General features: G+C 42.8%; 1 protein-coding gene across 1 annotated transcript in view; it reads right to left on the bottom strand.

Annotated features, from left to right (window-relative positions):
• The window catches only part of ST7 (suppression of tumorigenicity 7), a 135,767-nt gene extending 130,399 nt beyond the window's left edge, over window positions 1-5,368 (bottom strand). The window contains exon 1 of the mRNA XM_058804701.1: window positions 5,203-5,368. Within this exon, the coding sequence (XP_058660684.1) occupies window positions 5,203-5,353 (151 nt within the window). The 5' untranslated portion in view covers window positions 5,354-5,368. The remainder of the gene's footprint in view (window positions 1-5,202) is intronic.
• Window positions 5,369-17,573: the final 12,205 nt, after the last annotated feature.

The following is a 17,573-nucleotide window of genomic DNA, read 5'->3' as shown; positions in this document are numbered from 1 at the left end:
AAAACAAGTATCAAGTATACTGCATCCATTGGGCATTGATCCAGCAAGTTTTGATATGACTTTTCCCCCAATAATCCCCAGTTTAAACTACTAAAATTTGTCTACTTTCTGTTACAAGTAACATACTACTTTGAAGCACATCATAATCTCTTCCATAAAAAATTAAAGGGAGAGTTTCAAAGTGTACCATGATGAAATAAAGATGCTTAAAACAGTTAAATCCTGTTTTATAATAACCTCCTGAATATTAGCCTACAGCAGCAAAAACTGATTTTTGCAAAAGCCAAAAAGGCAGACTGAAAAAACCTCTAATATCCAAACCCTGAATGGAGGCTCAGCAGCAACTACAAATGCTTTGTGGTGCTGTAAGTGATATAACTGAAGAGAGGGGTTAACAGTTAAGAAACCACTGTTTACTTTAATTCCACTTAGTAGAAAATAAGATCAGTATGTAGTAAATATTTAATTTACATTCTAAGAAATGCAAAAATCAATGCAAGTGATTTTGGGTCAGTGAGCAAACTATCTATCCGTAACTGATTCTGTGAATTTCATATGCAGGATTGATGCTGACCTTGACAGAAGTGGTCATGCGTTTGAAATTTCACTTTCAACAGTCAAGTTCTTAAAATACCCCAAACAAATCTACATGGCACTTGCAGGAAGTTAAGAATTCTTCCATCTCGTTTGGTGGCATGAGAGTTTTGGTCCAGGTTTTCTGTTGACTCGCCCACCACCACACTCCTGTAGCTCACACAGCAGATGCTTACAGGGAAACCAAGTAGAAAGACGGCAGATTGCTCTGAAGAAAGACCAAACAACCACCAGCAAGTCTGCAGAACTAAAACAAACCGTTTCAGTTCTTCTTAAAAGAAAGAATCTCTTCACTGGTTTTCAAACTGTTTGAAACTCCCTGGCCTTTGTCAGGTTAATGTTTTCCAGCCCTCATGATTAACTGCACTAGCTTAAATTTATGAAGGGGAACAATACCTCCTGACCGGCTGTCAAGATGCTATCACAGCAAACACACCGACAGGCGACAGGCGGTGGCTTCAGAGGCAGAGCAGGCAGCCCCAGCCCCTGCAGCTGTGCCCCCAGCCCAGGGAAGACCCACTCCCAGGTGTCCAGTCCCCAAAAAACCCTTCTGTCCTAAGGGTGGTTCATTACTGCAGCTTGCGCACACACAGCTCCACGCAGCCAAACTATCAGCAGCAGGAAAAAGAGAAATTAGGTAAACTTTAATAACAGGCAAATGTTTTCCACTGCTACTTGAATTTGACACCATGGGAATGAAAAGTTACTTTTTTCTCACACTACAGCTTATTGGGGCACATTGCACCAATGTGCAGTATAGATCTGCAGAGTCAGGAAGCGCAGAAAGGGAAGATCAGAAAAGTTGAGATAAGCTTCACTGATAGCAGCCACCACCCTAAGACAGCATAGCCCAAACCTGAGAGGCAGGCTCCATCTCTCCATCTCCTGCAGTACTTCTGCTAATGAAATCACCCTCAGCTTTCCTGCGTGGTTTAACACAAGGTAGTTTCATAAGATGGGTCTTTTCCATGTGCTTTGTTTCCTGAAGTCATTGCAATGCACACATCTGAGGTGGGCCAGGCTGACTAAAAAAACCTCTCCATTTTGTGTTTTCTGAGGAATTCATGGACAAAGAGAAAGTGTTATTATCATAAATTTACAGGACTTTTAAGATGTTCACTTCACCCCTGGCCACACAAACCACAGGGTGAGTGGGGACCTGGTGCTGCCCTGCTCCACACCAGCCTCTCCCCTCTCCAAATGGCCAGCACCATGCACACTGTCTCAGGTACTGGCTTTAAGAAGTCTATTACCTGATCACAAATCCCACATTAATTACAATTTTAGCTATTTATTTCAGTATGAATAATAATAGTTTTTTAAAATTAATAATGAAAAAATATACCATGTTTCTCAGATAACAACTCTGTCCCAGCCACCACAAGGTGATGGAGTCTTGCTCTTGCAGCCGTGGTTACCCTGGGCCTGCTGACCTCAGGGGCCTGGCAGGACAACTTTACTTGTTTCCTTCTGTTCTGCAGGCTTGTAATGCTCCCTTCCCTAGCAGCTCAGCTGGTTACACCACAGGGCCTTGCTCCAGCACAGCTGAATAATAAAAAGACTCCACAGACACCAACAGAGCCAGAATCAGCCCAGAGCTCATACCCATGTATTTATTTTTCACATGTTTAGAAAATCAATTTATGTGATTTCTCTACCCTTGGCAAGCCAGAGTTTTCCTCCTGTCTGCTTTGTCACAAGCCAGTTGCACTTAATGCTCTGGTCATTAATCTGTCTTTCTGTTGCACTTTGAAAGGATAAATAAAATCATCAGAAAGATTTTAACTTCAGTGCCTCTTCCCTTCTTAGGATTTGACTAGAAATCCAAATTCTTATGTCAGGAAAAACAAGCACATTTTTAGAAGAGGTGTGTCTTAGTGCAGATTAGTGTGGCATTCAGAAGTCGTGCAAGTGCCGACATGGGAAGAAAATCCAGCATGTTATGTAAAATAGGCATATTTAATTATTTTGGAATAAGATAATAACATCCGCTTCCTCAACTGCTTATTCTGTATTTAATATTTTAGCCTGGCATATTAAGTGTCCTCTCTTGCTTCCTGGCTAACGGTATGGTACAATAGTTCAAATTCTCCTATTCATATTTTTATTATTTGATCTGGACATCAAACTTAAAAAACAAAAAAAAAAAAAAAAAAACCCAAACCAAAAACAAACCACATGAAACACCACAATCAGGCTTACCATTAATATTTTTGTATGACAGACTAGATTTCCCTTTGGGTATATCACAGTAATGTACTCCACTGAGGACACTGAAATTATGCTTGGCCAAACTGAGGACCTTCAAGCCTGGGAGCTCACTGAAACACACGGGATGCCCAACATGTACTAATACTCGGGTGTGCACATCTGTACAACACTGAAAGAGGGAAAAGACCCCACACTTCCCACTCAGACTTTCTGATACAAGTGACCAACCACCTTTCCATTTGGTGAAACCATCTGCAATGACTCTGACTGCCAGTGGTGCACAGCTTGCTGCCCTGTCCTTGCCAAACAGCAATTTAAGGCTGCACGAACACTTGTGGTTCCTATTTCACCACTGGATTTGAAGACTTTTAGACATGCAAATCCCAAAGGCTCCTTAATCAGCTGATTCAAGTTTGCTACAAATTAACACCTGATTATGACAAAATTGAGTTTGTCCTCTCCTTCAAGTCATCAATTCTTGTAATTCTTTTCATTATTAAAAGGCCATTTCTTTCTCTCTCTCCATGACAAGATCGCCTTACTGTGATCTTATTCTGATGCTTCTCTCCAGCCCTGCAATCATTTTTCCACTATCTTCTCCAGCTTTTCCACTTCCTTTTAGAAATACTAACAGTAGGCATGGGAAAACAAAGTCATACAGCAGCAGCAGCAGCAAGCACCAGGTCCTTGCAGCAGGTGCCCTCCCTGCCCTTCATATCACAGCAGCCCACTGTGGGCTCTGTTTAAGGTGTTTGATCAAAATCCTTTCTAAATCACTACTCCATGAAGTACAAACCATACCTGTGAAACTGAGTTTTTTTAACTCAGAGCTGCGTAAGCCTGCCTCTGGTGTGGTACTGAAAACCAGTTTGTTTGACCTCAACTCACTAACAGATCCAGCCTGTTCTGGGAAAATACCCAGTCATTTTTTAAACCACCCTACTATTTCTTTATGCCACAGAGAAGTTTTAGTAGCAACATTTACACATTTATTTTCACATTACTGAAATATATGTGACTGGTATCACGTCATCAGTTGCTGTGGTACTTCATGACCAACCTTAAACTAATGGCAGTAGAATCCAACTGTAATCAGCTGAGGGGGCTAGAGGGGGAAGATCCACAATAAATTAAATCTGTTTTAATTAATTCACAAAACTTTGAAAAACTAAATAAAACAAAAAATGATAATGTTATTACCAGTAGTAATTTTTAAATGAATTCCATTTAGGAACAGATGATGCATAAAGATCATACTGTGCCTGTCATTCTCCCCAGTAACCCATTTTTATCAGGCACTTTGGGACCTTCTTCAGCCTTTTTAAACTCCTCAAAGATTTCATACTGTCATTTTACTTGCATTTTGAGACATTTCTGTAAACCCCAAGATGACTCAGCTGGAGTAACATTAAAAATGAGAAAGTGCATCAAGAATTAGTTTGTTCAAACTCAGGAAGAAATCAGAGGGGGTTGATTAGATCTCAGATGGATGCCTGTGATTTTCTGCAATAGCAAAAATTATAATAGGAAGCATTCTGACATTTCTGCTTGACAAGCACGGCCTGCAATGTTTACCTGGGACATACGCATTACATAAACTATTAAGAATCAAGCAACAAGAATTCCTTCCTGTTCTAATCAGTGTGTGGCAATGTCAAAAGAAACAGGATATTGTCCAAAGACATTGTGAAAATTTCACCAAAATTGCATTTGAAGTTTATAATTTATAAAGGCAATTCATAATTGCCTTTATGCTTAAAGTGAAAGCTGCCTTATGCTGAATCTTCTTTTCCTTTTAATTCTTCTTTGATGCTGGAATTGCCAGAGGCTTATCAAATGAGAACAGGCCAGAGGGATGGGTGAAAAATGCTCAGATAATGTTTGAGTTCCCAGCAGCAGGGATGCCACATGGGTTACATGTCATCTGCCCCAAAACTAATTTGTCTTGTCCAACAGAGGGGTGGGAGGGTTTCGGAGGGGGGGGGGGTAGAAATTAAATTATCGAAGTAGATGGGTAGGAAGAATAAGCAATTTCAAGATAAAGCCGTAACTGCCCAATGCAGACCGGCTAACAGTACGTAAGTTAGTGCTGATTCAGTACAGCAGCGGCACACACAACCTTAGCGAGCCTGAGCACCCAAAGCAAAGTCCATTGCAACAGCGATAATCTTCCAGCGAACTTACACGCATTATTTATTACCATTCAGAAAAAGTAGTTGAGATCTATTGTTTATCAGAAACACAACCGAAGTTTTAATCCTGGCTAACAGGAATGCTTGAGTACAACACGAGCAGTACAAACAGCCGAAGCCAGGGCTCCAGCACCCGAGGGGGCGGCGCTGGGCGCTCCCCCACGGGCAGCCCGGGCAGGCAGGGGGGCACGGGATCACAGCCTACCTGTGGTTAAATTGTCATTGATCTTCAGCGGCACCCTTAGGATGTAGACGAGGAAGAGCATGATGAAGAACCACAGCGTCCAGAGATAAGTCCAGGACCAGACGATGCAAGACTTGAGCTGTTCCAAAAAGCCCGTCCCAGCTTCAGCCATGTTTTTCGGAGAGAAAAGAAGAAAAAAAAAAAAAAAAGAAAAAAAAAAGGGGGGGAGGGGGGGGACGGAGTGTGGGGGAAACCAACGCAAACGCTGCTCTCTGCTGCCACGAGCTCTCAGCGTGTGTTTGTGGGACGGTTCACCCCTCTCGCTGCCCGGGCCGCCTCTCCCCGCCCGCCGCACGCACCGCCCGCCGGGCGCTGCGGGTGCCCCCGGGCCGCTGCCGGCTCTGCCCGCCGAGCCTCGGCCAGGCTGCCCCGGTAAAATGGTAAAATGGACTCCGGCGAGCTCCCCTCCGCCAGAGCGGGTGGGGACGTGCTGCGGTGGCAGCGCCGGACCTGCCCCCAGCCGCGCTCGGCCGCGCCCCGCGGCTCGGCCCCTGCGCTCGGCACCCCGGCCCTGCCCGCGCCCGCCCCGCCGCGGGAGCGCCGCCGGCGGCTGTGGGGCACGGCGGGGCGGCGGGGCACGGCGGGGCTGCGGGGCACGGCGGGGCTGCGGGGCACGGAGGGGCACGGCGGGACTGCGGGGCACGGCGGGACTGCGGGGCACGGCGGGGGCTGCGGGGCACGGCGGGGACGGCGGGGCTGCGGGGCACGGCGGGGCTGCGGGGCACGGAGGGGGCGGCGGGGGCTGCGGGGTACAGAGGGGCTGCGGGGCACGGCGGGGGCTGTGGGGCACGGCGGGGCTGCGGGGCACGGCGGGGCTGCGGGGCACGGAGGGGGCGGCGGGGGCTGCGGGGTACAGAGGGGCTGCGGGGCACGGCGGGGGCTGTGGGGCACGGCGGGAGCTGCGGGGCACGGCGGGGGCTGCGGGGTACAGAGGGGCTGCGGGGCACGGCGGCGTGCGGCCACAGCGGAACCGGGGCACGGGCCGGCAGAAGGGCCGTGCAACTTTTGCCTCCCCCCCCAGTCTTTAGGATTTTGAAAAATTATTTCTGGCGGCATTTTCACCGCGCAACCGGAGTTTAAGCCTGAAAAGGGCTCCCGTAGGATTTTTTTTTTTTTTTTTTTTTGCTGTTGACTCGGCTTAGCTTCTTGCTGGGGTAATGGGCAGGCACAGAAGTCCCTGCGTGCGTGAACTGGTGCGTACAGTGCTCAGCAGAGTCCTGAGCTGCAGAACTCTCGTCCTTGGAAGATAACTGTGTGGCGCAATAAATGGCTGGGAAGGGACCCATTTCTGCTTCCAACCCCCTGGTAAGGGCAGGGAAGACAGCCACGAGAGAGGTGTCTCATTCAACTACTGTCAGTAAAGCATAAACTTCATGTCAGTCAATGAAACAGGATTTGACAGCAGAATGTGATCAAAATTCAGGTCGGTAAACACGGCTGCTCCCTGCCTTTTTTGGTGTCACACAGCTTACAAACATTTAAGTAAATATGCACCACATGCTGCAATTTGTTTGGATCTCTCTCCTGTGTTTTCACATTCTGTATCCAGTGGGATAACACTCTCCAGCATCTTAAGAAACAGGTACTATTTATAAACTATTACCAAAAGAACAAAAAATCCTTGAAAATTTCTCCCAACTGGTAGATTTCCTCTTTTCTCTGAGATTTTCAAGTCTGCCAAAGAAATACTCATCACAGAGAAAAACATAGTAGCTTTCCTAGAATGTTTACAATACCCAAAAGCATTAAACAAAAACAAATCTGTAGCTGTACAAATTGAAACCTTCTCATGGTAGCAAAGGCATGAAATTTGTTCTTCCAGACTACTGCAGGACTTGAAGATGAATGAACACTGGCTGTGTCTTCTGCATTTGATGGTGACAGGATCTTCTGGTTAAGGGACCACAGTCCCCATATGAGAATATTGGTGCAGGACTCACAGAAGTTTTTCTTGCTAATAAATCGCAAAACTTTAAAATTAGAATATACAGATCACCTACATAAAAGGTCATTTATAGTTTAATTACATACCAAAGAAAACCACATTTCAAATTTTTCAGCTTCCCCTTCCAGTTTTAAAGGGAAGAAATTCTTAATACATTAGGTCACAGCTGAAAAACCTCAACTTATTCAATCATGCAGCTATTTATAAAACAAAATATTCCTCTCATATTTTCTTGTGTATTAGCAAAAAGACAAAGGCAGTAGGCAATTTTTCACTTTTATAAATTTTCCTCTACATAGTTTAATTTTCAATATATTAGTGGTTACCTTAAAAAACTGACTATGACCAATTTCTTTTGTGTATGAAAGATAGAGATGGTGTATAGGGCTTTTCCAAAGTTTCAGATTATAAACAACTTTTCATTCTATTGTCTTCTATGGAAAGGCAGGGCTGAATTGTATTGGTTCCTCCAGCTCTACTTTCTTTATATCTCTTGTATTACTAGAAGATCAAAACACTATGAACTGTGCCCACCTAAAGCACAGTTATTAATTTTATGCCTTCCATCCTCTAAGCACCATTGCTTCTTCTTCCCCTGAAATTACAGAAGATAATACTTTGCATTCATGCTATGCATTTCACTTCCAGATCTCCAATGTTTTTACAGTGAGTATAAAGTATTTAAAAAAATAAGAGTTTCTCATTGGGTGCTATACAAAGAAGAAAAAAACCAACAACTCCCTCCAAACAAGCAAACAAACACAACAGCAAGAAACAGTGGGACAAACCAAACCAAAAAAAACAAACAAAACAAACAAAACCACCAATCCCCCAAAACCTTAAAAAACCCAACCTAAGAAAAACCCAAATAAAACCCCCCAAAATCTGAGGAAATTAAAAGCATGTGTCCAAATTCAAATGTTTGTGTGGGGTGACAAGCAATTATGTGCTGGATACTGTGACTCATGACTAGCTTTGTGCATTCATATGACAAATTACATATCTGTTTGTTTTAAAGAAGCACCTAAGCTGACACTCAAGGCAAGTTCACTGTTCAGGCTCTATTTAACACAAATTATCTCTTGTCTCTCAGTTCTCTTTGAATTAATTCCAAGTAAATAGAAAGCCTTGAAATATGAATTTCACAAGTCAGAAGCAAATTGTTCAGTACTATGGAAAGACACCATTTTGAGTGTCATCTGGCTTCAGGCACTCATTTGCTAAGTCAAGATATGACAGAATACAGCTGAAGTGAATCATTGGACAAAAATAATTTTGGAAATAGTGTTTGCCTTTCTGCTAAGATTTTCCACTCAATTGTCACTTGTTTAGAGTTTTCTCACACAAGGCCTCAGTTCCTACCTCAAAATAATACCTATAAGAGCAAACACCTAATTTGTTAGCCATAAACCCAGTTCAGAGTTTCTAATTTCTCATATGACTGTTGATGACTTTGCTAAATGAAATCAGGAAGCAGAAGCTATGACAGTTAGTATATGAGGTACAGTGAAGTTTTGTTGCTTTTCAGAACAAAGACTTTTTCTTGAGCTTGGGTCCTGGCAGATAAGAAAGTAGCAAAAGTCCAATTTGAAAATTTTGCCCACCCAATCTTTGTATGGGTCCGAAGTAGTCCAAGATCCAAAGAAGCAGGGCTTTTAATCTTTGGGTGTTTTAGTAAACCTTAAAAAATCTTCTGTTTGATAATTTCGGAGATCAGAATGAGACACCTTTTCTAGGCCTATAATGTGTAACCTTCTTGGAATCTGGCTATAAAATAAGATTGCATTGAGGTCTTGGCAGCCAAAAGATGGCCAGGCACACTAGGTAAGGGCATTCAGCAGGGGCAGAAATGAGACTTACATGAGCTCCACATAAATATGTGAGCACTGGGAAATGGTGTCAGCTTGGTTCAGAGGAGCCCCCTGACCTTCAGCTGATGCCTCATTAGCAGCTGAACCCCACTGAGCAGCGTTATGCCCAACACTTTTAAATCCAGATATACATTAAACAACAATGTATACACTTGCGCATGCCTGTGTCCAGATGTGGATTTACATCCATATAAATACATATGCACATGGAGCACCTATTAAGTTTATCAGCTCATATTAAACAATATCAGGGTTGAACTGGAGATGGCAGTATGAGCTGGAATCGGCAGTGGTTGAGAAGCAGTGGGCCAATGTGAGTGAAAGCACTGGAGGAGAGTTCATGGGATCCTGTACACAGCACTTTTCAGACATACCAAAGTCTGCATAAAATGCTGTAATCACATACCAAAAATTTGTTTTCAAGTAAAGTACACACAATCCTTAGTCACAATCCAGAGAATTGCAAACATGCTAAGAAACACCGAAATAAAATTTATGCTTAATTAACAATTTAATAAATTTATTTTTATTCAAAACAAGATATTGCAAAAGTATGCAACTACAGACTTCTGAACAGTGTGCCCAGGCTTAAGTTTCTGTTCCCTATTCTAAAAGTGGGATTTTACAGCATTACAGGAATAATTTTCTGCTTAAAGACAGTAATATTTAAAAACATGCCACCAGTTCTAATGAAGAAAAGCCAAATATGCCTTGAGCACCTCTTGTCAAAAACCTTTAAAAATTGTCTCCATTATTAATAAAATGTTGTCCATAGCTATGGGTACTCTTCCAGAAAACAGGGTGCTGTATAATGTGTCAGAGTAGTTGGATGGGAAGGAGGAAAGCCTGCCTGAAAGTTGTTTTAAGACCTTTACTGACAAAAAATTCAACCAACCCGCTGCCCTAATTGCAAGGCAATTAACAAAACCCAGGTTAGAACTGGCTAAGTTAAGAATCAGATGTCAGTGCAAAGAGAGGGCAAAGGAAGGTGTTGGTAAATAGCTAGTGCAACTCAGAGCAGAATTTCAGTATTTTTGGGTAGTGTTCAAAATAATTCATAACCAGAAAGAAAACCCCAACCAAATTCCAAAAAGAAAAAAAAGAAAAAAATCCAAATCTGTTTTCTTCTGCTTTTTTTGCCTAATTACATTTTTTCCCCTAAAAATGAGATGGGAATTTCACCCTGACTGTCAGCACACTTAGGCATGTAGGTGGGGAAGTGCCCCACCCCAAACACAAACATTTGATAAAGCAAATTGTTTGGGGTTATTTTAAATCCATGGAAATATCCCCAAGGAGCACTTACGTATTTTTGCGACATGGACACACATTCGTTAAGGCATTTTATTAAGCTTCTGTGTGAGAGGTGGTGGGGCAGGACACATCAGTGTTTGCACAAGATGGGACGTGCTCAGGGTTCACAGAGGAATCATGCAAGCTGCCAGGCTGGCCCCTGGTCCAAGGGAGCTGTGCACAAGTCAGGATCTGGCATCTGCAGCCACACATGTTCTGTACGTCACGGGAGGCTGGGGGAGGAACCGGCAGGCAGACACAGATGGCAAAAAGCCCGGAGGGAACCAGCACTGCTTTCTCCCTCCCCTGCTGAGGTCGAGGAAAAGACAAAAGCTCTGCTCCCCACATCCATGCCTTGGACTGAAGCCAAACAGTAAATCTGCTCTTTTTTTTTTTTTTTTTTTTTTTTTTTTTTTTTTAAGGAGATGCATTTGTGGGACATGTAGAAGATCCGGCCTTTTTTCACTGATTGGTATCTTGACCTTTTTCTTTTAAGGAAAAATATGTTCAGTGTGATCTTCAATTTAGTGAGTGTTGATATTATATTTAATGAAAAGACATTTTAAAGTGAGGAAAGAGGTCTCAACTCCTCCCATTTGAAATCTGCAATTAGCAGAGTGTAGACTTTTTTTCCTCTATCATTTGCAACACAGCATCTTTACCTGCTATGTATTGGTAGAAGCACAGAAATCCACTGGCAGTTACATTTTACTTAATCTGCAGAAATTCAGAGGACAGAAACACAGCAGTCACAGTGCTGGATCATGCACAGGTAATTATAGCTGCTTGAGGCTGGCAGTGATTACAGAGGACAAAAACAGCTCTGCCTGTAGGCAGGAAGGGATTGAGCAAGCCATGGAAGCAGGTAGCATCTAAATGGCATGTCATTTATTCATATCACAGCTAGATTTGGCTCCCAAGCCAAATCTTGTTAAACCTTTGCAAAATCAAGGACCAAAATATCCTTTTACCTTGTCTGATGCAATTATTTTCTCATTTGCTTGCTTGTCTTGCCTTTCCACCCCCATCTAGTATAACATTGCTGAGAAAACTTCCCTCATAGAGCCTCTTCTTCTTACCATCTCCACAGATGAAGGTCCTTATAAGCTTGTCTTTAAATTTAGGATACAGAACAATTGTCTGTCTTACATGTTGGCTTCAGCACATCCTACTTTCTTCCCTCCTTTGCTCTTCAGTTTTGCTTGATCTGTTCTTACTGAGTCACAGTCTTCTTTCTTCTGCACCCAGCAGTCATTCTTCAGATCCAAATATCTTTTTCACAGCATCCTTTAATTCAGTCCATCCTGCCTCCCCTTTTAGTAGTGATGCAATCACTGTACCACATTGCATTTAAGAAAGCCTTGTCAGTGATTCTGATGTAGTCTGTTAAGGAGAAAGAGAGTTTGGAAAGGAAAAATCATGATGACCATTTCTCAAGTCTTCTCAAGTCTCCTGGCTGCAAAAGTGACATTTATAGAAGCCCTTGTCTTCAAAATAGTTTTGTTCAGTTAGAAGGACCTGACAGACCCTGCAGCATGTCTCAGGCCCTGTGTGGGCAGGTCATGAGTCCAGGAGAGAGACAGTGAATCTTGCCACTAGTACAGAGCCCAGGGTTGCCCAACAACCTAAAACAAGGCTTAGTGTTAATTGTTGTTGTCAATGGCATATCTTGCATTGAAGTGGGATGCTCATATTCACTACCTGAAATAATTTCAAGAAGAAATGTTATGGAACATCATATCATAGAATTTGGGTTGGAAGGGTCCTTAAACATAATCTAGTTCCAACCCACTGTCCCACATTCCAGTAGATCAGGATGCTCAAAGCCCTCTACAACTTGGCGTTGAACACTGCCAGGAAATGGGGCATCCACAACTTCTTTGGGCAACCTATTCCACTGCCTCACCACCCTCACAGTAAAGAATTTCTTCCTAATATCTAATCTAATCACTAATCTTATTGATTTCACAGTAGGCCTTCCTTCCCCTCTTAATCTCTCCCCTCTTTTCTTCTACATTTTTCAAACAAAGCTCTTGGGCCAAACTCAGGCCTAGGTGAATTCTACTTTATATCTATACTTCTATAAAAAAAATTGTAATTCGGCCTCCTTTCGATTGTGAAGAACACAGAAGGGTAAGGTGACGGAGTCACCTGGTTGACAAATTTTTTTTTTTCTCACACCTGCTACTGTTGGTAAACACAATATAAAATGACTTTCTCCATTATAAATTACCGCTGGCTGGTAGCCTACCTATTATCTCTTACCACGTAGCTCTGAATTTACTGCACAGCCAAGTGTGATTGGACAGCTTTAGCTGAGACTGTCACAGATGTGGGTGCCTGCAGCCCAGGAAACACTGGCATTTCTCACATAGGCCACTCACTTGTTGAGAACAAGGTGTGTTTGTACTCCAAGCACCAGTGGATACCTGCAGTCCCATTATTCAGTACATGTCCCTGGCCCCATTTACTACCTATTACTGAAATCTGCTATATTATATAGTATTACTCATTCCCTGATGGTTTCTTTCATGGTACTTGTCCTGTGATCTCCACCACAGGACTGCCACATGATTGTAGCAAACCCATCAACTGCACTGAAAATCCACTGTTATAGATAACCTTAGAACCTCTTTTACTGGGTATGTTACTTTGTTGGTAACTTTGATGATTCCTAGAACAATAATCCTTGATTGTGACAATGCCCCAAATTGCATCTCCTACTGCCCTATTTCTCAATGTTGTCATCACCTGTGTTTTGACACCAGGCACTGTGTTACCACTCTCTGTCAGCAGCTACAACCAGGGTAGCAACTTTACTGTGTCTGAAAGGACCTTCCCAGGAGGGTGAAGTATCAGGTAGCTGGATTTATTCCTTGGGACATTATATACTGGCACACTTCATTTACATTCAGGGGGAGTAACGCTGGCCACATCAACTGCTGGTAGGACTGCAAGGCACACTGTTTCCAGCTGGAAAAGCTAAGGAGAGGTAGGACAAGGTCTTAAAGGGAAGATGACAGCTCACAAAGTTCAGTCATGAACTGGGAAAAGACACGTATTATTTACTGATTAACAAATTCTGTTGCACCCAGAGAATCAGTCTTGCAGAAACCATTTCCTTGCACCAAAGCTTTGGAACAGGAGCAGCACATCAATTCTTTGTGAACATATGGCATTTATTTTCTTAGCAGCATCTCTCAGCTACAGCCTTTTGCAATTGAGCTGGCTCGTGGCACCAAGGACAGCTAAAGAACCTTTCATACTCAGCACATGCCTACAGGGACTTTAAACGGGCTCTTGAATGACTCACACTTCTCTGATACTATAGAAGTAATTCTGGCTAGCTTGGTGGAGGAGATCTGTCCCTGCACACATTGAGACATATGGAAGGTGCTGGCATGGATTTACACCAGCTACCTCCAGTTTTCACCAGGTGAGATACACCTGGTGAACAGCTGGTGTCAGCTGACTTCTCATTGATTCCTTTCCCTTTCCATAGAAAAAAGGTAGGAAAGCAGCATAATAAGTGCTTCCTAGTACAAAACTAGGAAGTGGTGCATTTCAACTCCTCAGTTTTAAGTGACATCAGTACCTACTGAAACACAAACTGCCTGTTGTTGGCACAATATCCTAGATAACAAGGATTCAGTGCATTGCCCTGGAAAAGTTCACAGCAGCCCATCTTCTCATGCCAAGATGCTCTCAGTTCAGAATCCATGTGCTGGCTGGTCCATTATTAGGCTATAGATAGTCTCATTTTTTGTACACTCCCAGTACCTGCTTTGTCAGTAGAGAAGGATCAGGCACACATACCTAGCAGTGGCTGGTTGGTTGGTTTTAATCTCCTTAGTTCAGCATGGGTTTTAAAATTCCTAATAGCTGATGAAAATAATACTAGAAAATATTACCACAATCAAGATCAGATTCTAGCAAAAGGAAATCCTAGTACCAGCTTAACATCATGACAGCCCATCCATCAGGGCTGACATGAACAATACACAGAGAAAAACAGGTCTCTCAAAATGAGCAGAAAGTATTTGATTTCATGTAGAAATTGAAGTTGCAGTATTTAATCTTTAATCAAACAGCTACAGTCTGGGGACACTCTTCAAATATCTAAAATATGTTGCAAAGAATGGGAAAAAACCCTTCCTTTTTGCTTACACCTAATTAAAAAAGGTCAAGATCTAGCAGATGGTAGATTTATCTTTTCCAACTATCTACCTTAATACTAGTAATACCAAAACCTACAAGAACTTGGAGAGGAAGAATAATCTTTAGCAATTTATTTCAAAACAGACAAGTCGATCCTGCCATGTACAGTCAAGATGCAGCTGATGGTGTCACACTCTGGGAAAAAATCCCCAAGATAAGCTTTCACATTCCATTCAAGGATTTCTAACACCACTATTTTTCAGAAACTTTCCAACTAAATATTCAGCTTTGAAATCTGTAATCAAACCTGCTTTTTTAGCTAATCGTTTTTGCTACCTATTGTTCTTGTAGTTACAGTTAAGTTACAGACTTGCAAAGCTTACAGCATCTGAAAGCTGGTTTGACAATCACGTCATGTAAAAGCGATAAAAGGAATAAAGCAGATTTTTCTTCCTCCCATTTAGTTTAAAACTGCTAATGGCTCCTGAAAGCTACAATTTCTACTCCAGTGCGCATGCAGATATTAACCTTAAGTGTCACAGCGAAGTTGAAAATGTATGTTTTTAAAATCTGTTCGTATTTTGAATATTGATTTATATAGTAATGACCTTGCTTCTTTTCCAAGTCTGTTTCTCCAATTTCCAAAATTTGTGGAAGTTATTACTTGGTTAGACCCAGGTCACTGTCCAAATAGCAGGTTATTAACAGAAGGGCCACCAGGGGATTTGGAGCAGCAGCCTCAGTTGTGACACAGTGCCAGCACAGGGAGAACAGCTCAGTCACCACTTGCAGCATGTGTGGGCCCAGCACACAGGTGGGCAGCAGAGGCTGCAGCTCACAGGCACTGCACAGTGCAGGCTTTGGCTGAGTGCTGTGCCAGCCTACATCACACCTGTACTCCTGGGGCACAACTTTAATTGAACTGACCCTTGGCTCAGAGCTGCAGCATCAGGCTCCCTGTCACAGGCTGAGCAGGAACTGTGGCTGAATGGAAACACATGGCACCTTTCTTCCTTTAAGAAAATCCTAGCTGATCACAGCCTTGTACCTTTTATCATCTTACTGACACATCTGGTGTTAACACTGCATGTGCTGCCTCACCTGGGAAAAGGCAGCATGACAGCATTCCAAATCTCAGGGCTAATCTGTGGGCCCCTTGGTGCACAGTTCAGCCTTCTGGCACCTTCGCAGCACAGCTTGAATGTTTTTGCCTTTGGGCATCTAACTTTTAGTACCCAGCCTCTGCAACAGATGTGACACCACCACCCACCATGCTGGCACAGCAGGCAGGGAGGCTGCTGGAGCAGGCACAAGGAAACACTTGCCATCCACAGCAGACCAAGAGAATGAGAAGTATTTTTCCTGCACTCAAGAGCTTGTGGCTGTAATTTTCAATTATGTTCATAAACACTTCATGTGCAAAAGAGGATAGCCTAATTTTCTTTTAGCCAGTTACAAGAACATTTGCTCCAGGGAAGCTGAGTCCCTTCTTTACCTCAGGGGACTAAAACTCAATTCTCTGTGTTTGAAGAAAATACCTTAGGTTCCAGATGCACCACAACCACACTGCTGCACTGTAATGGACAAGGCCTCTGGGGACGATTTTACTTCCTGCGAAAGATATACCGAGCATGTTTTTCTGAATCCCTCTTCACAATGCTGCTTGTCATTCTCAGTGGTGTGGCAAAGCTGCAGGTCAGCATTCTATATTATTTTTAAGTAAATTCTGAAATAATCTTGAAGTGTAACTCAAACTGAGTGGCATACTGGGAAACTACTTACTAAAGGAAGTAGTCTCATTTCTTTCACTGATGCCTGAACAGCTATACTCAGTGTACACTTTAAATTGAAAATTATTGAGCACGTTTAAAGGCAAAACTGAAATTACTACAAATCATTATGGACATATGGTGGTATCCTCCCAAACCATCCAACCAACTACAATATACCTACTTTAGTAGGTATATTTACAACCCATAAGCTAGAAGTTGTTTCTGATCTGACGTTATTTCAAACTGCAGCTAGTCTGACAAAAAAGTCCCTACACGCTCCTCTTGACTGAAGAGAACAAACTTGACAGATTTTCCCCTGCACAACTTTACTGATTTGCAAAGAAGAGATGCATAGCAAAGTCTAAATGTATCCTTTAAGACAATGATTATCACTCTGACCCTTTTTCTCTGATGAGCACATGGCTAACATCATGCTGGGCAATAGCTGTTACAGGTAAGCAAGTCACAGTAGCAGAGGAAAATATTGCTTACAAGAGAACCTACCAAGTATTAAACATTCATTTTCAAAGAAGGAATAAAGTGCATACTCACAATTCCTTTCTTTTGGCTGTAAAAGAAAAAAAATTACCTTTTTGGTTAAAATCTGATGCAAATTTTCCCCTTAAAAAGAAGTTCAGAGTTGACACTGGCACACAAAAATTGACACTTCAAGGTTATGAACAAACTAAGTTTAATCTAAACCTAGGTTTACAATTGCATCAGATGAAGAACAGTTTCAGTCTTTCCAGTCAACAAATGCAGCAGAAGCTATGTCTGTGTCAGCAAGTAATTCAATACGATAGGAGTGAATCCACAGAATTGAACAGTTGATGGAACTTCTATACCTACAGTATTTACAGTCTGGAAATGAGAGGCCCACTGTTGTCTGAAGCTCCAGACATCCTCAGCACAGGCAGGTGGTTTCAAGTGGAAAGAAGCCCCTGCTATGGACTCAGGGCACCATTCAGAACTGGAAGGCACCTGGTGCACACCCAGAGCCCAGGTCCCAGTTCTGAGCTCTCCAAAAGGAAGTGAACTCAAGAGCACCAAAATGGCTTTGACAGCCAAACCAGTCTGTGAGATGAGGGGATGAGAGAGAGATTTCCCACTGCACAAAGTACATTGCTGCCACAGAAGTGGCTGGAGACGTCCCCTAAAGAGAACATGTCTCTCAGGATGTTCAGACATCCTCACACAATACTTTTAACCCTGGCTGAATCACCATTTCCTAATGAACTGTGTTGCGATGTTCCCAGTGGAACCAGACGGCAGAATTGTTATCAGCAGGTAGGG

Source organism: Ammospiza caudacuta, chromosome 5 (assembly GCF_027887145.1).
Source record: "Ammospiza caudacuta isolate bAmmCau1 chromosome 5, bAmmCau1.pri, whole genome shotgun sequence".
In the NCBI taxonomy this organism is placed as follows: Eukaryota; Metazoa; Chordata; class Aves; order Passeriformes; family Passerellidae; genus Ammospiza; species Ammospiza caudacuta.
This window is presented reverse-complemented; position numbering and strand designations above follow the sequence as displayed.